The 22,898-nt window shown below is 40.2% G+C and overlaps 3 protein-coding genes across 4 annotated transcripts; 2 read left to right on the forward strand and 1 right to left on the reverse strand.

The window, feature by feature from the left end:
* The first annotated feature begins 403 nt into the window (after window positions 1–403).
* Window positions 404–12,813, forward strand: LOC109532242 (cell wall protein DAN4-like). The gene is made up of 5 exons (XM_019896998.1): window positions 404–793; window positions 6,385–6,552; window positions 8,139–8,687; window positions 10,589–10,740; window positions 11,878–12,813. Exons 1-5 carry the CDS (start codon window positions 721–723, stop codon window positions 11,920–11,922), a joined length of 987 nt encoding a protein of 328 aa, XP_019752557.1. The 5' UTR covers window positions 404–720; the 3' UTR covers window positions 11,923–12,813.
* On the reverse strand, window positions 12,304–18,248 carry LOC109532241 (uncharacterized). Of its 2 annotated transcripts, none has more exons than XM_019896997.1 (13): window positions 18,181–18,248; window positions 17,725–17,802; window positions 17,555–17,597; window positions 17,288–17,445; window positions 16,890–16,971; window positions 16,697–16,811; window positions 16,557–16,630; window positions 16,317–16,393; window positions 15,389–15,483; window positions 15,244–15,311; window positions 14,952–15,110; window positions 14,218–14,378; window positions 12,304–13,604 (listed from the first exon to the last, which is right to left on the reverse strand). In XM_019896997.1, the coding sequence occupies exons 2-12, from the start codon at window positions 17,788–17,790 to the stop codon at window positions 14,239–14,241; spliced, it is 1,077 nt and encodes a 358-aa protein (XP_019752556.1). In that variant the 5' UTR covers window positions 17,791–17,802; window positions 18,181–18,248; the 3' UTR covers window positions 12,304–13,604; window positions 14,218–14,238. The 2 variants fall into 2 exon arrangements, with proteins under 2 accessions (XP_019752556.1, XP_019752555.1); XM_019896996.1 differs by having other exon boundaries at window positions 17,887–18,190.
* A 79-nt stretch (window positions 18,249–18,327) lies between these two features.
* mmachc (metabolism of cobalamin associated C) lies at window positions 18,328–20,932 on the forward strand. Its single transcript, XM_019897000.1, has 5 exons — window positions 18,328–18,567; window positions 18,730–18,927; window positions 19,474–19,626; window positions 19,887–20,063; window positions 20,139–20,932. The coding sequence occupies exons 1-5, from the start codon at window positions 18,478–18,480 to the stop codon at window positions 20,319–20,321; spliced, it is 801 nt and encodes a 266-aa protein (XP_019752559.1). The 5' UTR covers window positions 18,328–18,477; the 3' UTR covers window positions 20,322–20,932.
* Window positions 20,933–22,898: the final 1,966 nt, after the last annotated feature.

Consider the following 22,898-nt stretch of genomic DNA (forward strand, 5'->3'; position numbering starts at 1 on the left):
TGGTCCTGATGGACTTGGCACATGGCAGAGGCCAATCGGTCAAAGTGGTGGCAGTATTGAAAATATATGGGACGAAGCATTTATAATAAACTGATTAAACTTGGCATATGTTGTTTTTGGTGCCACAAATATATATATGGTGTGTGTGAAGGGGTGAACGAAAGGCATTAACTTTGTGTACTTTGGAGCTCTTCAGTCCAGTCCATTAAACTGCGTTCATTTTCGGGCAGATCTGACACATTCAACATGGCGGCGCGCATACGTATCAAACAACGAGTCAACGAAGACCAGTCAAATCTATTTAAACACGGGGAAATAGCGTCACCATGTGGCCAAATGTTGGCATTATAAAATGAATCATGAACATTGTGTGACTTGACACAAACGAAAGGAGGCGTGTTGAAAAGCATAACACTGTATACTATTTGTTTTTAATGGATTATCACGACTGCATTGATGCTCATCTGACATTTCGTGACAGTCAAAGACGTGAGGTCAGCATGCTATTTTTGAACCGGGAACACGTGGCACTGTTTCTGGTAAACGAGAGAGCGAGGGAGAGAGAGAGGGAGCGAGAGCGAGGAGGGGGAGAGAGAGCGAGAGAGAGACTCTTGTTTCAGCCACGAACACATCAATACACAGTAGCAGAATCTGCAGTGCACTACTGTACACTAGTGACGGAGTGACCGTGGATTATAGAATTTTAAAGGAAAAACAGATATGACGATGGAGGTTCGAGTGTGTATTTACCTTGGTGCCTTGCTGCTGCTGCATGTGGGATCTGCTGATCATGGTAGGCGCCACTTTTTATGTTATTTTGTTTTCTTTGATCTTGGTCAGATTGTAGTCGTGGGATGGAACGAAGTACAAATGCTCACAGTCATTTGTATTTCGTCACATTGTTTGACCTCGGTCAAGTATCATCTTCACTTTTCCGAGTTGTCACCCAAGGGTAAAGGGGCGGTAACTCCCGTGTCATGTTCAACAACTAATAAAAAAATATAGTAAAACTCCTCACACTCTTAAAATGCCGATGGCGAGAGCGGACAGGAAGGATTAAAAGAAATTGCAGTTTGCTAGCAAGACAGTTTTTTGTTTTTCTTGGGGGTAAGGACGTATGTTTATTAAAAAAATATATATTTATATATTTTTCCCAAATGATTTTAATGGATCGATATAAATATATTAATGGCCATCAGTTATACGTCGATTTTCCCTATTTGAGGGGCAGCCTGGTCTCTATCCTTGAAAGAGTGGCATTCAACTGTATATCAAATCAGTTTTCCCGATTGAAATAAATTGCAATGACATTAATGCGTTCCAACTCCTCCCTAAAATAAGACTAATTTGGTTTTTTGCTTTTTAATACAGTAAAACAAATAGCCGTGCAGATAATTAAAAGAAAAAAAGATTGTAAAGAAATAAACAGGTTTTAAAAAGTGTAACTACAGTGCATACTGTAGTACAGTATTTGTGTGGTGGGTGTGGCGGGTTGGTGTGCCGTTAAGGGGCGTGGCCTTGTGAGTGAAATCAGGCACTGGCGTTGGCTGGAATCATTCCTAATGTTCTCATTTTGTATTTGTGTATTTGACAGTTTGTCCTTTTCAGTAAACAGCTGAAAGTTAATCACGAACTGTGGCTCTCCTTGCCCACATACGAGTGCATTACAGTACCTTAATTCCACCATTTTTTTCCCCACTTAAGTCAAGCGGTGAAGTGTCTTAAGCTTCCTTGTGACTTAAATTTTGGCTCATACAAAAATAATCCAAACCCTGACAGGTCGCTTGGGTCAAGGTACCACTCACTGTGCATGCTATTAGCATTAGCATCTGCTTCAAGAAATTATATGCCTCGCAGTCAATTCAGGTTAACCAACGATTTAGATGTGATGTTAGTAAATACAGTACAGTATAGTTCTTTGCCTCAAGAAGGGCAAAGTGGAGCTGTCTCTATTTCTCTATTATTAATTTCACACTTTTGCTTTTGACACACTTCCCCCTCCTCTTGCTCTTTCAGCTCACCTATTACACACAGCCAACATGTTCACACTTTTCCCCCCGCCAGTTCTTCAATTCTGAAAATAAAGTTTCCGTTTATTGGCTGTCAGTGGAAAGCGCACACACAACGAGACATAATGACACCGCTAACTTCTTCGCACTTAATTGGGTCTCTACCGTAGACCACTGTAGGCCATGTGTGGACTTTCCGCTCGCTGTGTTTTAAAGTGGCCTCTTGAGTTTGTCACGCTGGGTTTTATCAGATGATAATGAGCTTTTGTCGAGCTATAGTAAGTCCAAAAATCCAGTCAGCAAGCACTTCATCAAGTAATTACAAGACTCCGACACGTGCAGAGATGGCAGTTAATTAACGCTCTTCACATCTCACACATTCTGCTATTTTAGGCCAGACTGAAGAAGAAGAGGCTACTGCATGTTATTTGATTTTTTTTTGTTTTTTAAACAACAGTAGATTAAAACAAGGTGAAAGGCATAAAACCTTGACGTTCGTGACACATTCATTGTTCTATTGTAGTCCAGACAGAAAGAGCAAACATTCCTGCATTGTTCACGTCTGTCACTTGTCCATTCTTTTATTGTAGTCCAGATGTGTTTCAGTGTGTTATATGATCGTTTTGCCTGACTAACATTTACACGTTTATATCAACTCAACTCAACTCAACCCAACTGTATTTATAGAGCATTTTCAAACAGCCATCGCTGCATACAAAGTGCTGTACATGGAGCAATTCAACATATACAACAAACAGTAAGGCAAATCGGTAATAAAGATGGTCAAAACAGAAACGTACAAAGACATAAAACATGTTCATGTGGATGTTACATTTTTCTATTTTAATCAAGTCAGAAGAAGGAGAGTTTTGGCTTGCCACTCTGCCACATTGCACAGACTTAGGAAGACGATAGGAGATTGTTGTTACATGTACTAAGCCAGCCAGTACTTGGCAGAAATTCCTGCAGCTATGTCAAAGTTACCGTTGGGCTCTTGGCTATCTTGTGACACAAAAACCTGTGGGGTGTGGGGACTTTTTAATCTCAGTACACATTCAAATCAACCAAAAGGTGCCTAGACCTAGACCCAATGGAACTCCATATCAAAAGGGAGGCCATGAACCAGAGATGCCCTCACAATCACACACATTTGGAGAGCGCATATATTGCAAAGTCAAGCCTATATTAACACAGTTGCGCATTATATTTCCTTTTGTTATTCTTTTTTTTAAGAGCAGATTCAGAGACGATCGTTACATTCATTACAGGGTGACATATTAGAGCGGAGGAGAAAATGACAGACTAGAGACAGTTTGAGGTTAGTCAGATGGCGGCAACACACAGAAATATGAGCAATGACAAAATGCCCGTTAGCCATGTCAGGGAAAAATCCCCTCAAATGCAAAATGCTAATGTGCTCTTAGCCGTGAGAAAACATTAGATGTGGGTGATTAAAGCTTTAAAACGTTTGAGCCTGACTCGCAATTTAGAGGAAATTGTTGGCTTAAATGTCATCAAATTGGGTCCATCTGTGTGTGATTTTTGACAAAGAGCACTGAATGAAATTAGCGACTGCTACATGCTACTTATGCCAAAGTCAGCTGTGATCAGCTCCAGCTTCCACTGTAAAATGAATAAGGATAAAGGTATGGCAAATGGATTGATGGGACTTGTGTTTACACATTTATGATGGTTAAGAGAGTCAAGAAGAAAACAAAACACACATTGTCTGTACATTTCCTGACGGTAAGCAAAGGTACTGAAGATGGTAGGACAACCTTCCTGCTTTGAGCATTGCAGGAGCGGGTTACTACATGTCGAGTCTCGTGTAGACCATCTCGAACTTGCAGCGCGAGTGTAACAGTGGTTCTCTGTACTCGATGACCCCACTCTGCACACATGCATGGAGCATAACATATACAAAAACTCAAAAGTCTCATAGAGTATTGGAGTCAGGTTGCTGCACAAGGCCAGTATTGTACAGCTTGGCTCCTGTGTCTATTTGCATGGACGTTTCGTTTGTAACATGTTACATTTATTCCGTTGCAATTTCTTTAGTAACGTTTTAGATAAATTCTACTTGTCAGAGTAGTCCTGATGCAACATACTTTTTATTTTTACTTGAATATTTTTCTTCATGGTTATGGCCAAGGTGATAATCCCTATTTTTAAAATCAATATTGTAATCATTGATAACACTGCACAAAAACAAATTTTAATCAGAGATGGCTCTAGGAAAAAAAAACAAATCCACCTATCCTGATGCTCAACCTAACCCGTAATTAATTCCTAAATATTACAAAATATATGACTATACTATATATTCAATGATTGTTGTTGTTATTACTATGAAAACCTGATTTTTCTGAATATTTATTACTCTTGTTCAAGTAATTATTTGGAAGACTGTTTTTTGGGGGCTTTTGCTTGAGTCGTATTACCTTTAATTAACATTCCTCTTATTTGAATACAGTTAATGGCTACTTTACCCACCTCTAATTGTGACTGAGCATCGGTATAAGAGAATTCACAGTAAATGTAGCTGAAACTATGTCATATTTATAGTGACTGTGACTGGATAATGGCACGGAGCAGTGATTAACAAAGTCTCATGTTATGGAAACTAATCAGTTGTATTTAACATTTAGGACTAATACATTCACATTCAATATTTAGGAACTGTTACTGGTAGTGATAGTAGCTGTGAATCATATAAAGAGTTCTTTGTAAATTCTGTAAGTTCTTTGTAAATGAAGCTAAAAATATCTCATATATGGTTATGACTGTGACTGGGTAACAACGTGGACAATTCGTAGTCAAGGTCGCTGGAAATAAGTTAGACTGCTGAACGCTGCGTGTGTGAGTGATTGTTGCGGTAATGAAAGTCATTGTGCTAATGAGCTAGCCAACGCTAATGACATTACGTTCTGTCAGCGTTCTGGTTTGCCTCAAAAGGATGTTGGGAAGGAGGAGGAGAAGGGGAACAAAACTAGTTAAACTGATCAAGAGCAATGGAAAAGGGAAGCCGCGTTCATTCGATAAGCTAATTAAAGCTTAAAAAGACATCATTACTTAATGTGGTGGCGTTAACAACTGTATGTCATATTGCTAGCCTTCACTGTTCAGAAAATGTTTGAGGATAGAGAGAGCTGGTGTAACAGGAAGAGGGAATTTTAAATCACGTAGCTTTCATGCTACCTTTAAGAGTAGATAGTCATGCCTTTGGTTCAGATGATTGAGTACTTTTGCATGTGTTTGTATTGGCATATTATTATAAGCAATGCTTCAGCTGTAACCCTTTTCACTCAGCTGTTCATTTTTTTTTTTGGGATGTTATTGATTGTTTGACTTATGATTTATGATGATGCTGATGAAAATAAATCATTTCATAGTGATCGTGATTTGATAAGGAAAAAGGGATTCATAGTCAATGTATAGTAGGTGAAAATGTTATATTAATTGCCATATTGATTGAGCAGTAATCTGGATGACAGCACTAGTATTGTGACTCCAAAAATCTTCCCAAACACAAAATATGCTACGTTATGGTCTAATGAAACCAAGGTTGAACTTTGAAGGCTGAACACTGCTCATCAACAAAAGAATACCACATCTTGTATCTACAGTGACGCATGATGGTGTTATAAGAGGATGTGCGCACTTGTGCGAACGCATTACTGTATTTCAGTTGTTTTTACTTCCCTTCTCAAAAAAAATCCCGCAAAACCTTAATTGCGTTGTACAGGTTATAAACCACATTCATGTTGGAAAACTTTTTTACATCATTTATCTCAAAAACAGTGCATATGAACAGGTATGTGTAGACTTTTTTTTGATCTACAGTGACGCATGATGGTGTTATAAGAGGATGTGCGCACTTGTGCGAACGCATTACTGTATTTCAGTTGTTTTTACTTCCCTTCTCAAAAAAAATCCCGCAAAACCTTAATTGCGTTGTACAGGTTATAAACCACATTCATGTTGGAAAACTTTTTTACATCATTTATCTCAAAAACAGTGCATATGAACAGGTATGTGTAGACTTTTTTTTGTATAGTCCTGTATGTCATGTTGATTGTACGTCAAAAATAGCATGTGTATTGATAATGATTGTAAACACGGAATGATACGGAATAATAATTATCAATGTTGTAGCTGCAAATATCCCATGGCATGGTTTTTATAATGGCTTTAAATACTTGCTTGCTGCCTTTGCTCACTGCTTTCACTGACTGTGCAACTTTTGTGTCCACACGGAACCCAAACTTGTAATTCTGATCTTTTTGGATCTTGCGTGGACTGTATTTTAGCAATCCGGTTGCCCATGACACCAAATAAGCATTAATTAAGCTTGGCTCTGCTTGCCTCCTATTAGGTAATGAGCACACTGCACAACCAGCACCAGAACGTGACCTGGATCTCACCAGCAATCTGCCACCCATTATTGCTCCAAAGAGCTCCAACGCCACTTCCTCGACCGGCAACAATACGACGACACATTGGGAAGTCGCCGTTTCGACGCCACAGCCAACCCAAGGGAATAGTAAGTAGGGAGATTTATGGACGCAATTCAGTATGGGAAGTCATTAGCTGGGCTATATTTGTTCGTTATTGTATCGAGGAGGTTGACACGTGGGGATAAGCTGATAGAACCACCAATGTACGGCCCGTGGAGGCAAAGAGGAAAAGTATAGTGACAACTATAGAGCATGACATGAAAAATGGCATTTTTTTCCCCCCCTCAAAAGTATAGAAACACCCCATAATGATGGCAGCATTGACCTCAACTCACTTCACCAACAGACAATGTCTCTTACGGTAGAGTCGTGAACACTGACCTGAACTGAGGCTTTGGATGTTGTTCGAGGTTCTTTTGCAACCTCCTGGATGAGTCATCGTTGCAACGCTTGGTTTAGCTGGTCGACCACTCCTGGGAATGTTTGCCACTGTTCCCAGGTTTATCCATTTGTGGATAATGGCTCTGACAGTGGTTTGCTGAAGCCCCAGAGTCTTGGAAAATGATTTGTAACCTTTTCTATTCCAGACTGATAGATTTTAATAACTTTTTTTCCAATTTCTTCTTGAATTTCTACACCTATATATGCCTGTATTATACTGCCCCCTGATGGCCAGGGCACACACAACACCTGAAGGAGAAGCACAATGTCAATTGAATTGAGACAAAATTTGGCCAAAACATAAAAATTCTTGACTTTGTATCAAATTAATTTCAGTTGGGAAAGATGATTTGAGAAATAACTATTTTAAGTCACAAATATGGTCACGGAACAAACTAAACTGATATCCCAAGGCACGATTGTGCATGTACATACATAAGAATTCACAGCCTTTACTTGGTATTCCGTTGATGGATCACTGTCATTATCGGATCCGCATAAAGGAGGGGGTTAAATAATGTAAAAGTGAGGAGAGTGAGGAATAATTCTACAGCTATGCCGTGCGAGACCTTTCACCATGACATGAGAAAAGTAGTGATGGTGAGGACACACAGGCACAAACACACACACACACACACACACACACACACACACACGCTCACACACATTCCCAGGCACTTGAATGTTATATAAGACGAAGGCTCAACGGCTGTTAATGAATGTTTTGTGATTGTGAACAATGTGAATCGAGATATATAATACAGTTTTATTTTCAAAGGGAAAAAAGGGGCATCGGTTTGAAGGAGGCATTTATTTGTTGGAGTGGACGCCATCTATAAGAGGCACAGGAGATTGTTGAAGGAAATACTTTTGTTGATGCTGTGCATCCAGAAAGAATTCATAGTGCTTCATTTCCCCCATTTTGTGACAGGCTTATTTTAAAATGAAATGAAATTGTGCAGTGCATAGGGAAAGTTTTTGCAGTGCTGCACGTCCCCCCTCATTTAATTATTTCATAGCTACTACATTTGCAAAAATTAAAACAGACTCTCTTTCATGCGATCATTTTAAAATGTTGTGTGTCGAATTTTGATAGGGAAAAAAAGTGAATTATTTTGGAAAAAAGGAAGTGAAGCACTGTGAATGCTTTCTGGATGTACAGATTATACAAGAATTACCCAGTCTATTAATTTCACTGCGGCGCTAATACAATTCTCTTTGGTAACCTCAGCGACATCCATGCCACAACGATCCGTCAACCTGACCGACGTCATGACATCAAAGCCCTCCGTTACCCCCACGTTCATCATCCAAGCCTCTGACACAACATCTACTCACAGCCCTTCAAACAAAACCCAGGCCAACACAAATTCACACCAGCCGCCCGACTCCCTTCCTGTCTCCACGACACCATTGAGCCGGGCAGCTGCCGTGTCCACCCCCTTGTCTCGCAACACCTCGGATAAAACGCCCACGACGACTCAGCGATATCCCACGCCCACCACGGCTCGGCAACATACCACGCCCACGCCCACCGCGGCTAGGCAACATACCACGCCGACACCCATCACGACTCAGCAATATACCACGCCCACCACGACCCGCTTCACAACCACCTCCTCCAGAGAGACCTCCACCTCTCAGATGACAACTCTCATGTCAGCGCAGAGGACCTCCAGCAAAACCCCCGTGCATACCACCGTCGTCCCACCGAGCCTCACATCCACGCAGACCAAACTGCATGCAGACACCCCATCGCAGCTCAACGTTAAGGGCAACAGTAAGTCCAGTACTAAAGTTGACTTTATCTTCCAAGTTTAGTAAAATAAAGTTGGGGCGACCAATATGGATATATTTTTTTAGGGTATTACCGATTTCAATATTTGGCTCAATAAAAATCCAATAAGTGATTAACTGAGCGATTCATAAATAAAAAATTGAATCAATAAAACCAAAACATTTTTTTGGTCCCTTAGCAAAGTATTTCCCAATCAACTGTTACACACTACTTCGTCGTTTAGTATTTGTTTAGTATCGGACAATTTTTTTGGACAACTTTTGGGGAGGAGACATTTGATGCATTGTCTTTTGTTGTAATGTGTAAAAAAAAAATAGCCCTCAAAATTGGTGGATTTTTTTTTTCAGTTTTTATCTGATCTAATATCAGCCGATTATATTCAATTATGCAGTCAACGAAAATTTACACCAAAGTGCACTGGAGCAAACAAGGTGAGTCACGTCACCAAACCCAGTTTTGACGTCAATTTCAGTCGACAGCAGGGGGCGATGCTGCATAAAATGTGGCTTAATTCAGCCTTTATTCTTATACCACCAACATAATAACAAGAAAACAGTGTTTAGACTGCCTGTATTATAGACAGATAACATGGTATTTCAAACTTTTTTTTTTTTACTTGGCTTCCACTTTAATAGAAGACTAAATCGTTCTCACGTCTGAATGCGAGTGTCACAGTGAATGGTTGCGTGTCTCGATGTAGGTCCACCCCACTTCTCTCACCAAAACTCAGCTGGCATCGGCACTTCCCCACTTGCCCTAAATGCAAAACAGCCACCGAGTGCTTTCTAAATATGTCCTTGGCTTTTCACTGTTTGGATGATGACAGAGGCTAAACTGGCCTAAGAACAAAAGCAACACTGTTCTTTTGTTTGCTTAGACACAAGCCAGCTCTTTTCTCCTTCTTCTACACACAAGTGCTGTCGCCACCAGGCCGTCCACATTGGTCCTTCTGTTTGGAGACAGTCATGGGACTCGTGTTCCATAGCCGTTTAAATCTACCCACTCAATTATTTAGACACCCTCAACGGCGTGCTCAATCCATTGGGATAGCGTGCCGCCCTATTCATTTTATCTTTCCATCTGCCTGGCAGAGAATTTTTTAGGACATCTCGGCAAAAAAAAAAAAAAGAACCCATGATTTCTGCTTCCCAGGCATTGTGGTTTTATTAGTCCACATTTGGCACTTTGCCTTTTTTCCATAAGCCAGGGAAGGAGGGATGACTCGCTCCTCTGTGGTTGTTTTTACTTGATGTGAAAACCGTCGAGTTGGCAAAACAGTGCTCCATAGCAACGTGTGTAGATAGCAGCGGCAGGCTCTGCATTTGGTTTATGGACCTTTAGTAGGGACTTTCCCAAACTAATACGCCTCTTAAAACATCCACGGTCAAGTCATAATTACAGTAATTTATCAGTATTTTTGGAAGACAAGCAAAAACGCAATTTTTAGCACACATTGGTAAAAAAAAATTTTTATTGACATTCGCACAAAAACTTTAACCAGATAAGTGAAAAAGTAAGCAAAAGGAAAAAGAGCCAACATAAAATACCAATGTGCGTTCTGAAAATGTTTATTTTTCTTCCCTCCCAAAAATGATGAAAAATTACTTAGGCAATTATGCTACGGGCATATTATAAACTGCATGAAAATAATTTTAGCTTAAAAGAAAATGGTTTCATTGTAAATCAAATTAAAATGACAATATTTGAAATTAAAATTAGAATATTGCACAGGAGTAAAATGTAATTGAAGTCAAATTTGAATTAAAATGAAATTGCTTGAATGTACCGGTAACTGTAACTATGTCGGCACTGAAAACTTTTGTGCACCTTTTATAAAGTGAAAAGCTCAGGCGCGTCTCTTGTGCTTTGTGGTCCCACTTCAGCCGTCCACGACTCCCCAACGCTGGATCCCCTGCTGGCCGGCTTGGTGTCGGCCTTCATAGTCAGCGCCGCAGTCATCACCTTGCTCCTCTTCCTCAAACTGCGTCGACGAGACAACAGGCCAGAGTTCCGCAGGCTACAAGATTTGCCCATGGTGAGGGAGAATGATTTTCAAAACTCAAGTCCCAACACCATCCAATTTGTAAACATCTTTTAATTTTGAAAGCCAAGAATCTGAAACATAAATATTTCCAGGTGCCAGTATTTCAAAATGAAGTGATTTTCAAAATTAAAGTTCCAAACCATCAAATTTGGGTAACCAATTATTTTGAAAGGCAAACACCAGAAATTATTTCCCATGCCAGCATTTCAAAGTAAAACAATTATCAAAAGGCCCAACACCATCACATTTGGGACATTTTATTTGGAAAATTATTTTATTTTTGAAAGGTAAAGAGGTGATTGTGCTAGCTGTTCAAAATAAATGATTTTCAAGTCCAAACAACATTTGGATTTTTAAAATCATTTTGTCTCGAAAAACAAGTACCGTACTGGAATTTCATTAATGCCGGTGCCAGGATTCAAACAAAATTGATTTTCATAACAAAAGGCCCAACACCATTGAATTTGGAGTCCTTTTATTTTGAAAGATAAGCACCAGAAACACATATTTCCTGTGTCTGCATTTCACAGATAAATAAAATAAAAAATAAAATAATTTTCGAATTTAAAATCCCAGCGCAATCAGAGGTGGAAAATTATTTTATTTTGAAAATCAAGACCGGGGAAATGTAAATATTTCCAATTACAAGCATTTAAATACCGTACTCATACAGAAAATTATTTGCTAAGTAAAAGTCCCAACAAAATCAAATTTGAAAACTAATTTTATTTTGAAAGGCAAACAATGAAAAGGAAAAATGTCATGTTCCTGCATTTTAAAGCAACATGACTTTCAAAATAAAACTCCCAACGCCTGGATTTGAAAATTTATTTTTTATTGAAAAGCCAGCACTACAACCAAAAATGGAATCGTAGTAAACTTTACAATTATATTTGGGCTGGAATTTGCTCGTTTTGTGCAAGTGAGTGACAGTGAACTCTTCCTCACATACTGCTGGGCAAATGGAGAGTTTTGTTACCTTGACAACATGGGGCAGCCTGAGCATTGGACTTGAGTGGAATCAGAGAGCCGACTATTTATACCAGGCCATTAAGAAGTCAATTTCCCATTACGTCTCCTTTTATATTGACTGGCTTCGGTGTCTTTCTCCTGTTTCTCCTTGCTTAGGACGACATGATGGAGGAAACACCTTTGTCTATGTACAGCTACTGATCTGGATGCACAGCCAACCACTGACTCCCCCCAAAAGCCTTTCTTCAAGGGTAACATTTGTAATGATTCAACCACCCGGTCTGTCTTCTTGTGACTGTTGATCCTTACCACATGCGGTTATGTGGGTAGCTACAATTGTATCCAGGTCTGATGGCGGCTCTGATACATAACACACAGATACCACCTATGTTGGGTTCTGCAGCAAATGTCAATTTCTGATTCGTACGCACAAAATGCACCCATTTCTCATTTCTGCATGTTCTGTATTTCCTCTAATAATGTTTTTTGTATTTTGAGGAAATACAGAAATCTTATCATTAAAGGCTTTTCGGATGACTCAAAGGCCCAAGAGGAGAATAGAACAAACGGCCTAATTATACGTTTAATGAGGTTGCACTTTATTTACATTTTCTATGTTCGTTTCGAATAAAAGTTATTGTTTGTGCGGGTGCGTTTCGGCTGTGCCTGGGCTTTTAAGTGTGTGCGTGTTTCAAATTATTGTGTTCATGGGTTATTTAAAGGATACTCTAGTCGGCTACAACATTAGGTGCATCTCTCCGAGCAATACAAGAGCTTCATGGCGCATTCACAAAGGTAGTGATGCTCTGATTTGATTGAGTGGTTGTATCTAATGAGGTGTCCAGGGTGTGTTCAAATACAGTATTGTTGATGATGCCCCCCGCCCCCCTACCATTGCAGTTTAAGAGTGCCTTTTAAACATGTACATTCATGTCATTTCCACATGTGACGTGAACATACGACTGGAGCAGTGGCCTTTTTGAAGTGTTAATACTGTAAATACTGTTATTGTCGAGCGCCTGGATTAATTTATAAAAAACTCAAATAAATTGCATTCCCCTTTGAGATGAACCCATGTGGAAATCCACGTTTTAAAAATGATGCACTTGTGTTTATCTATTGAGGTGTCAAACGCATCATTGTTGAATTGTGAGGCTTTGCTGGTCAATGTGGATGATGGACAATTATTATTATGACTATTAAAGGGTATTTGAAATGTGTTTTGTGTTTTTCGCTCTTTATGGTCGGCGCCGACAAACCAGGTATTTGTGTACACGCGACACATAGTCGTGTATGTAGCCCTGCCTCCATCAGTGAAAACATTCTTTACGGGCGCTTGCTTTCCTCTCTCCACACTTTGGGCTCTACCTCTACAAGTAGAAACCAAAAGCTGACGAGAGCTCCACCCTGCAGTTACAATCAGTCGCCGGCAAGCTCCAGTCCACTGTTATGCGTACACTTCCTGGTGAGATGATGAAAGCCAGCCTACTGAGCGTAATGATACGTGCTGGTAAGATGCTTGCTGTTGTTTGCGCATACACTAGATGGCAAGATGACCGGAGCCCGCCTGCCGAGTAACGCGGAAGAGTAGATGACAAAATACCGGGCAGAACATGCACACTCGCCGGTAAAATCCGAGGCGACCTCACGCATACACTTGCCGGAGAGATGACGTGCCCCCAGTAGTTATGGACTCTTCTAATGGCATCTGGTCCAAGAGTTTTTCTCCAATCACTAAGAGGTGGGTCTGCGAAAGAGTCTCTGGGTGAGAGCCGTGGACAACAGCAGCATCTGCGTGAACATGCTCACTATTTTGCTGTTCACTTAATGACTGAAAGGAGCGTCTGGAAGTGTGGCTCTCCTTCCCCTCACGTGAGTAAGCACTGTAAAAATCCAAAAGAAAGATCGCTTTAAATAGCGCCAAATAGTGGCAAAGCAAATAACATAGGACAATAGCAAATTTGAATCAGAGATGGCTTCATGTGTTCCTAAATATATTTTTGATGCCGATTTAAAAAAAGTATTCACTTTTTTTTCCCCAGTACATCATGTTTTTGAGATATTTCATTTTTTGTTCTTGTTTGACCTTGTTCAAAACAGATTTTACCATGCGTTTTAATTTATAGCATAACGCTTAAAAAAAGTTCCACTTGTTGCTGAACTGAACCCTTCATAGATAAATATTACTAACTAAATTACATATCATATTATTGTCATTATTATTATTAGGAGTAGTAGTAGTAGTAATAGTAGTAGAAGTAGTGGGAAAATTTGATGTGCTTGAGAAAAACAAGGGCAGATTTTGAATCAGCGCCAAAAAAATCATCTGGAAAAGTTTACTTGCATCTCTGATTAAAAAAAAAAAAATACTGTTGACCAGAGTGTTGACCTGCAATTATAGCGGGTGAACTCTGCAAGGCAGTCTGGAAACCACAAACCACAATGCTCTGCTGATTGACATGCCCAAACTCTTCCTTGTGCATTCCAATGACTGACCTCACAAAAAAAAAAAGAAGATCAGAGGTCCGTCAGACTCAGGTCAGATCCGAGCTCCGGGTTCACATCATCGTCGTCATCCAGGATGTCTTCATCATCATACTCCTCCTCGTCTAGGAAGTCACTCTTTACTCTGGACGGAACACCCCGATGCTCAAGAGCTGGCGGAGGAGCAAAGCTAGTTTGTTAGTATATTAAAGTGTGTGCGTAGGAGGTCATCCTTTGATGCACTTGGGATGACGATGATAGACAGACACTCATTTCTCATAAGCACTGGTGCTGTTTGTGTATAAACAATGATCCTAAATGACTCTGGGAAGCATATGGAGTCTCCTTTAGGATATTTTGTTAAAGTAAGCACGCACACACACACACACACACACACACACACACACACACACACACACTGTTCCCTAAAATTACATTTAACTCATCAACAACACTGGGCCGGTCTACACTTCTTGTTTTGTTTTCATTTTAACTTGACAGATATTGCTCTGACGGAGGAGGTCTATGCTCTAAACAGGATCACCCCAGATTCCATTCCGGCTTTCTAGAACTGCTTTTCCTGTCCGGGAAAGTGGTGAGGTGCCACTTATCCCAGCTTACTTTTAGCAAAAGGCAGACTACACCGTTGACTGGTTGTCAGTCAAATCAATAGGCCACATATATATATTTCTTCCTCAGAAAAAGGGCTAAAAAAGGCATGATGGTTTAAAGGGTTATGGTGCCACCTTGAAATGTGTTTGAGTCACGCAGATCATCCAGCAGTGAGATTTCTGAGCTGATCTCAGCCAGGCTCACAGTAGGGCTGAAGTCCTCTGAGTCAAAGTCCTGCTTGGCCTCTTCAACTTTGAGCCTTTCGCCGAGCCTGGGCGAGCCATTTGGGACCACTAAGTGTAAAGCAAAGCATAGTCAACATTAAAAAATAAAAATAAAAAAAAAACATTGTGCAAAGGATTTATTAGTTATTTTAAAAATGATAAAAAGGTGGGACTTGGACCAGGAGGGGAAATCAAGTCTTACTTGCTGGTAGCATGGCTTGATGCTCACGCAGGCGTATGACCTCACCCTCAAGTTCTGACACGGTGGCGCTGTGGCGAGATCGAGAATTGCACGCCGGTGAATCAGACGGCAAACAAGCAGGACGTGCAAAAGCAGACACGCGTACCTGATGTGGCGGATCTCCTTTTGTGTATACTCAAAAGCACTTTTGGCCAGATCTGAGCTGTGAGATTTGTAGCAATCCGTTAGCTCCTGAATCGTCTGCTTGAAAGAACACAGACAACACGGTACTGAGATACAGTAAATATAGATGTGGAACCACAAAAGTCAAACACACATAGTTCCGTGATGCCGGTTGACTTCCAAGCTGTTCTAAAGACATTTCTCTTAACATAAAATGATGTGACGTGAAGGTACCTTTACTTTTTTGTTCTTTTTTTTCAGTACTGTATTTTTAATAAAACTTTTATAGGGCCGGGGTCTTCAACCAATCCTGAAAAAAATCACAATTGAAGCACCGTAAAAAACGTTTAGAATTGCCTTAAATATAGCATAAACTGTAATCCCAAAACAGTCTCATATTTCAAAGTCAGCTAACATTAAAAATTGTGAAGGTTGCGAGAACCTCTTTGACATTCTTCTGCTTCATTAAACAATAAAACCAATCCGTCAGGAAATTACATAACTGTTTTGTTTGGATATACACTACTAATGTTATTTTGGAAAAAAAAAACAGGATGTCACACCTTTCTGTTTTAGGTGCTAACGCTAACAATTAAGGACTTTCTACAGTTTGGGGGTGACCCATGCACCACTGCACAGAGAAGCAGCCAAATTGCAATTCCACATTCAGAACCAAAACAATAGCAATTTGTAGCAAGCTGACAATTTTTTAAAGCAGCGTTTAACTTAAGGATCATTAATGTTATATGTTTATATATTGGGCATTGACACAAAGCAGAAAATGGTGCAAAACATAGCGTTAAAAAAATAAAAGAACGGCGGCCTGATGTTTGGAAACCGTTACTGTAAACCTTAATTTAAATACACGTGTTAAAAAGAACACGGCAGATCGGCAAACAAAACGGATGCACCTCGCTGCTATGCTGACACTGTCGCCGGCTCTCTCGGGCCTCTTTCTCCAGGAGCATCATCGCCTCCTCTTGCCTCCCTTGTTGAGCAGCACAAAAAAAAAAAAATCATCAATAAGAGGACAAAGCGAGAAGATGATAATGATGATCATGTTTTGGGCAAGACTGTGCCTGCCTCTTTGCTTTGAAGGCCAAAAATAATGCTCGGGACTTGTACACTCCTAAAGATTTAGTGTGACTCACTCAGTCGGGTTTTCAGCTGATCTACTTCTTTGCAGAGGTGTTCCAGCTCCGCTCGGCACACCTTTGAGCTCCAGCTGTGATAAGAGAGCAAAATGAAAAGATTTCTTTCAAGCTCTCTTGGGTAAAGGGTTTTGAAGCACCTCGTCTGAGGGAAGGCGGCTGCTCCAACATCGGTAATCTCTCGCTCCACTCCTGGAATGTCTTCTTTTTCACATCTCCTCCCTCTCAGATCTTCGCGCAACTTGTCAACTTCCGCTGGAAGACACGTTGTTGTTATGTATCGACTATTTGTGCTCCTTACAATGCTCATATCCAATCGTGATTTTGCGTTACCTTGCAGCGTCTGGATATGAAATTGCTGAGACTGTTTATTCCGCTCCATGTCATCGAGTTTTTTGGTGAGTGACTCAATCGCCTTGAGAAAAAGGAGAATGGTGGGACTAGAAAGCAAATGTGGAATTCTTTTCACATTTGAAACCCTTTGTTCGTTTCATTGAGTTCAACTGGAGAAATGACCAAGATCCTATACAAGAGTTGAAAGTTTAACAAAAGAAATGATCTGGAAAAAATATGCCTCAAAACTTTAAATTCAAACCATCGTCATTTGCTTGACATCTATAAATCATTTTATGTGGCGCACGAGAGCAAATACAGAGGTGCCTTGAGATACAACTTTTAATTTGTTCCATTTGGACCTCATTAGGCGATGCAGGTGAAGTGTCATCCATCACCTGGTTCTGTGTCTGCAGCTGAGACTGGATGGAGGCTACATCTGCCCACTGGACCTCGGGAATGACACGGTGAAGCTGCTGTACGCTAGGTGATGGAGCGCAAACGGCGTGGCTGTCAAAATCTGAATCATGAAACTTCTCCTTGAATGGAAATGACTCTGGAGAAGTCGAAATATCGAGTGAAAGCTCACCAAAAACAATGACTGTACTCTTGTTAGGCAGGGATTTCCACCTTTTCAGTTTAAATATACAGGAAGTTTCACCCACCTTCTTCCCTTTTGCTGGAGTTCCTCAGTGAGGACAGCGTCCCCTGAGGAAACGTAGAACATTAGAATTTTATTATATTTGTCGTAAATATTGTACAGAATTTACATTAAGTACATTAAATTGGATACGTTGGTTACGGAAGGGTGACATGAGAAGGCAGGCCTGCTCACCCTCATGTTGGCCACGCTGTCGTCAGCTGCAGAAAGAATGGAACTCAGTTGGCGGTCCCAGCTCATCTTCCAGTTGATCTGCAAGGAAAGAAAGAAAACATCTGTTCAGTCATCAGTGGTTCAACAAGCAGGCTGACACCAAGTAATTTTACACTTCTGTACCGAGGTAACAGCCTAGTGACAAGTTTGACACTTGCTGGGAGATTCAATTACAACGGCACTCCTACTCAGAGATATGATTTTCAGACCGATAAACACAATCCTGAGCACAAAAGACATCAGATTAATGTGAATTAACCGATATTTTGTCCTAGGTGTCGAGTGAGCAGGCAGCGCTATAGTACAGTAATAACTACGTACGCATAACGACATCAAATAGAAAAGTACAAGACGGTCGTATAGATTCTGAAAAGACTAAAACCACTAATATTTAATAATAAAAAATGTCAATATTACTCCTAGCTTCACGAGCCACTTTTAAATAATGGGGCGCAGCGTAGGGCATGTTGACGTCACATTCAAACTCTGAAGACATCTGGGAATTGTAGTTATAGTCGTTGTCTATTTTGCCTTTTAATACCAGGACAGCCCTAATTATTGACTACCTCTTGGATTCAATACATTGTGTAAAGCATTTGTATTATTTTGAACTGTTAATATGTTCTTGTAAAGTCTCATTTATTCCAAGCGTCATCACCAGGAGATGAGAACACAATATCCCAAAATGCCCTGTAATGAAGACGTCACATAAAAATGGCGGCCTCAAACGTTAACATGGAAACTGTAAAAAAGTTACTCGAGGAGAGTCTTGGAAAACTCGGATTTGAAGTGTACACCTTGAAGGTATTTGTACTCCAACTGCCAAAGTATTTTTTTATGAAACTTTTCTAACTTTATGTATCACGTAAACGTCAAAATGCCACATTAATTGCAGCAACTAGCAGATGCACTTGCTGTCGCACTGTGTTGCTTGCACCTGACAGCATCTCTGCTCCGTATTTTCAGGTGGGTTGGTACAACTCTGTGTTGCCCGCCAAGCTGCACCTACCTTACGCGGATGACAGCTTGGCCGTGTTGATCCTCAGCACTCCCTCCATGTTCGAGGAAGCCTTCCTTCCCTTCATGAAGGAGAGAGGATGCCAAGGACTCTCTGACCCCATTGACCAGTGTGTCAAACACTGTGTCACCTCTGCTGTCTCTCAGGTTTGTGATATTCATTTCCTGGATATATAGTGAACCTTTACTATCTCTAGGTGTCAGTGACCATGACGTGATGCTCTTGGTTTGCATGTCCCCAAATACCTCAAAATTGTTTACTACAGGCTGATGTAAATGTTCCAGCTCGGTTTCTACACTTTTTGGACGGTCAAAGATGCATGCGATAAAAATGGAAATACTACATGAAAATCATTAAAATAAAAACGAGGCAACAAAGTAGTTGATGTAGTACAGTTCCACTGTACATCATATTTAAAAATAGAAGCGGAGAACAAACCAGAGCTAAAACAATTTCTGAGAGGAGTACAAAATGACCTGCGTGATGCCATCAGACAAAAAGTGCACACAAAAAAATCTGTGAATAGGCCCAATGGGTGTGGGTCTTTTTTTTTCTTTCTTTTCTAAGTTATTTTTAACCCCAAAAAATAAATACATAAAAATAAAAACAAGTAAATGAGTTCATGTATTGTTGAGGATGAATTGTAGAGAATATTTTTCTCCTCCTTACTGTGTCTCCTCTGTCGTCTGCAGAGCTTTGCTGGACAGAAGGTTGACGTGAGGTACGACTACGAGCTGCTACCCAGCAGGAAGCCCAAATTCTTAGCGCAGACTGCCGCACACGTGTCAGGAGCGGCTTTCTACTACCAGCAGTCTGACGTCAGCGACCAACCCTGGGCTAACAAAGTAATCTTAATCACTTTTTAGATCTTAACTCAGAGCTATTTTTGTAACTTGATTTACGTTTACGTTACACTTGTTTTGTAGAATTTTGTAATGTTGGCGTAGTGAATGCTTAAAAGACTGCAAGAAAGTGTTGAGTCGGTTAACAACTCTAATAGAAGTAGATGTAATTAGATTATTTGTTAAAGTCGTGCTGCCTTATAATTATTCTTTCCCATGCGTAGATGTGCTTTGACTTTTCGCACTCCATTTTTTCCTGACAGAAAATGTTCGGTGTGTGCGTGCATCCCAAATTGGGAGGCTGGTTCGCCATCAGAGCTCTGCTGGTTTTCCAAGACGTCCATATGGACCCGGAGGAGGTCCAGCCTGACCCTCCGGACTGTGTGCCTACCAGGGAGGCCAGGATTCATTTACTGGAGGATTTCAACTTGCGGTGGCAGGTACCATGGAGCCTAAATGAAACGTTTCACGTGGAAATCTTCACATTCCCATCATCACATTGTTTTACACCGTAGGACTGGAGCTACAGGAACATCATTACTCCTTCGCAGACTTACTCCCAGAAACAAAGGGACTATTTCTCCACGCCACCTGCCCAGCGACATGCTCTTCTCAGGAGTTGGGGTCTCCTGCCTGAGTCGGACGACGTGCCCTCTCACAGCCCGGGGGAACACGCTCAGGTGAATGGACACGGCTGAGATGGAAAGGTGCTGTATTTGTATTCTAGCTTTGTTCATCAAGGCTAAGACAGACTCACACTAGCAAAAACGGCTTCTCGTCATTGGATGCCTTTATATATATTTTTTAAATTTCGGGGAGTAATATTAAGCTGTTTTTACATGGATGATGTAGTCATGCGGTAGTGGTTTTTAAAACGATATATTGGAAAAATAGCTGCATACCGTAGTCGTGGTTAGTACATCTGCCTTTGGGTTGTGAACTTTTGGGTGTGAATCTGGCCTCTGGCATCCCGTGTGGCGTTTGCTTGTTCTCCCTCTGCTTGAGTGGGTTTTCTCCAGTTTTATTGCACATCTTAAAACATGCATGTTAGCTCATGTTAGGTTGCAAGTGCAAAGGCTTGAGAGAGCTTCTTGTTTATACGTATTTAACATTCTTTCAATGCTGGCGCGACTTTAATTTATTGGTGTTTGTGGGTCATATTTTGTCGTAATTTCAGTCCAGAGCGTGACATTCATCTCCATGGATGTAATTGTCTTGCTATGGATGAAAAGAAATGGACATCTTCAAAATAAATCTGTACATTAAAGTGCTTGGTGATTGATTTATTCTTAATTTGCTCTTACTTGGGGAAAAAAAACCCAAAATGATCTTCAATTGAAAAAAAATGCGTGTGTGTGTGTGTGTGTGTGTGTGTGTGTGTGTGTGTGTGTGTGTGTGTGTATATATATAGATATAGATATATCTATATTTATAGCTATATATACTGTATATACACACACACACACACACACACACACACACACACACACACACACATCAATTGTACGTACTATACGGCAATCTGTATGTCTAACTGTATAGTGTATATTATTGTGGAATAGTAAATAAATTATTTGGAATCGTAAATAAATTATTTGGAATAGTAAATAAATTATTTCATTATTTGGCGCCCCGTCCATTTTGGAGAAAATTTACTTTTATGTGCATCTTATGGTCGTGAAAATACGGCACTGGAAGGAATGTGCATATGACCTGCTTTGGTCATTAATCTTTATTAATCTTTTCGAGAGGGGTTGAAATCTGAATAACTACAATAATGTGGTTGCACAAGTGCACTTATAACTGCGGTGTGCCTGGTTTCAGAATGAACTAATCACATTCAAATTCATCTTAAACGAGAGTCAGCGCACACCTTTGATGAACTGAGTTTGGTTAATTTCTTTCCATCACAAAACCAGTCTGATTTATTGTAAATAATATAATAAACAAATAGTTGAATGTGTTTTCAAGAATGAATCAACAAATTGGAATCCTATATTTACGTGGTTCAGCCGCTAGGTGTCAGTATTGTAGCGTTCTTTGATGAGTGCGTGGCTTGACCAACTCTCACGCCACACATCATCTATTTTGTAATACTGGATTGATTATCTTTTTATGACTTTATTTCACTACACGTTTGCACTTTTATTGTATTTCCCTTATCTCTAATGAGGCTCTCACCTGAGCCCGTTCTCCCGCCCGTGCCATTAGAACTATCTGTGTACTGAATCAGCACTCTTGCAGAGTTAATTATACTCCCACTGATAAGGCATCCCCTCTGTTGCCACCTCCATCCCTTTCACTTTTAGCTCATATGCTAAGCTGCGTGCGTTATTCCAAGTTTAGTCCGATATGCAGGAAAAAAAAACTGTAAGGGGAAAAAAAAAAGTGAGTGTAGTAATGTGTTGTACATTTGCACAGAACTTGAACATAAAATAACTTGAACATAAAGCTATTAAAACAATGTGTTTTCTCGTTTGACTACTGTACATTGTTTTTAAATAATAATTGTGCGATTTTTAATTTGTTAAATGAATTCATAAAGAAACTGTTTTCTTAGATGGCACAGCAACTTTAAAAGTCTCTCAAATGGAACCGTTCACGAGCCACTCGATGTCATGCATTACGCTGTCATTGGGATAAGCTCAAGATCCAAAGCATGCCACAACATGTAGCTATATCATTAATGGTGAACTGTCATTGCCGTTGGTTACTTTTTTTTAATTAGTTCTTATATTTTGTATGAAAGATGTAATAAAATGATTCATGGAAATTTCCCAATTAAAAACATCACTTTCAAGTTTAATTTTTTTCCGTCCCCAAGGTCCGAAGTCGAGTTAGTTGTACATCAAATCAATTTACTGCAATGAAATTATTTGAAATGCCATTCATCCATTCCAGACCCACCCCCCCAAAAAAATGATAGTTTTGAAAAGTATTTTTCACCAAAAAATAGCACGATATTATAAAATTATATAGTATGGTCACTGTACGTGCTCTGTTTGTGTTGGATGTGAGCCTTTAAGGGGCGTGGCCAAAGGAGTGATGTCAAGAGCTGGACTTGTGAGCGTCAGGGCGTCATTTGTGGCCTACAGCAGCTCCTTGTGAGTGTTTTCATTTTGTATGTAGCGCTTCATTGGTTGGGATCAGTTACATGCGTCAATGTAGCAGTGAAAAGTCCAATTACCAAATATGGGCCCTCGTAGTTAAAAGGGCTACAATGTGTTTTTGGTCCACATACATCCTAGCATTTGCGAGTTTCAGCATTTAAAGCT

The sequence above is a fragment of the Hippocampus comes genome, unplaced genomic scaffold (assembly GCF_001891065.2).
Source record: "Hippocampus comes isolate QL1 unplaced genomic scaffold, H_comes_QL1_v1.1 scaffold22, whole genome shotgun sequence".
NCBI lineage: Eukaryota > Metazoa > Chordata > Actinopteri > Syngnathiformes > Syngnathidae > Hippocampus > Hippocampus comes.

Coding starts and splice junctions, on each gene's coding strand:
- LOC109532241 (XM_019896997.1), bottom strand. CDS start 17,790: ATGAGCTGGGACCGCCAACTGAGTTCCATTCTTTCTGCAGCTGACGAC. Junction 16,972..17,287: donor AGCTGCAGACACAGAACCAG/GTGATGGATGAC, acceptor CTTTTTCTCAAG/GCGATTGAGTCACTCACCAA. Junction 14,379..14,951: donor TGACTCAAACACATTTCAAG/GTGGCACCATAA, acceptor CTCCTCCGCCAG/CTCTTGAGCATCGGGGTGTT.
- mmachc (XM_019897000.1), top strand. CDS start 18,478: ATGGCGGCCTCAAACGTTAACATGGAAACTGTAAAAAAGTTACTCGAG. Junction 18,928..19,473: donor TCACCTCTGCTGTCTCTCAG/GTTTGTGATATT, acceptor TGTCGTCTGCAG/AGCTTTGCTGGACAGAAGGT. Junction 19,627..19,886: donor ACCAACCCTGGGCTAACAAA/GTAATCTTAATC, acceptor TTTTCCTGACAG/AAAATGTTCGGTGTGTGCGT.
- LOC109532242 (XM_019896998.1), top strand. CDS start 721: ATGACGATGGAGGTTCGAGTGTGTATTTACCTTGGTGCCTTGCTGCTG. Junction 794..6,384: donor TGTGGGATCTGCTGATCATG/GTAGGCGCCACT, acceptor GCCTCCTATTAG/GTAATGAGCACACTGCACAA. Junction 8,688..10,588: donor GCTCAACGTTAAGGGCAACA/GTAAGTCCAGTA, acceptor GTCCCACTTCAG/CCGTCCACGACTCCCCAACG.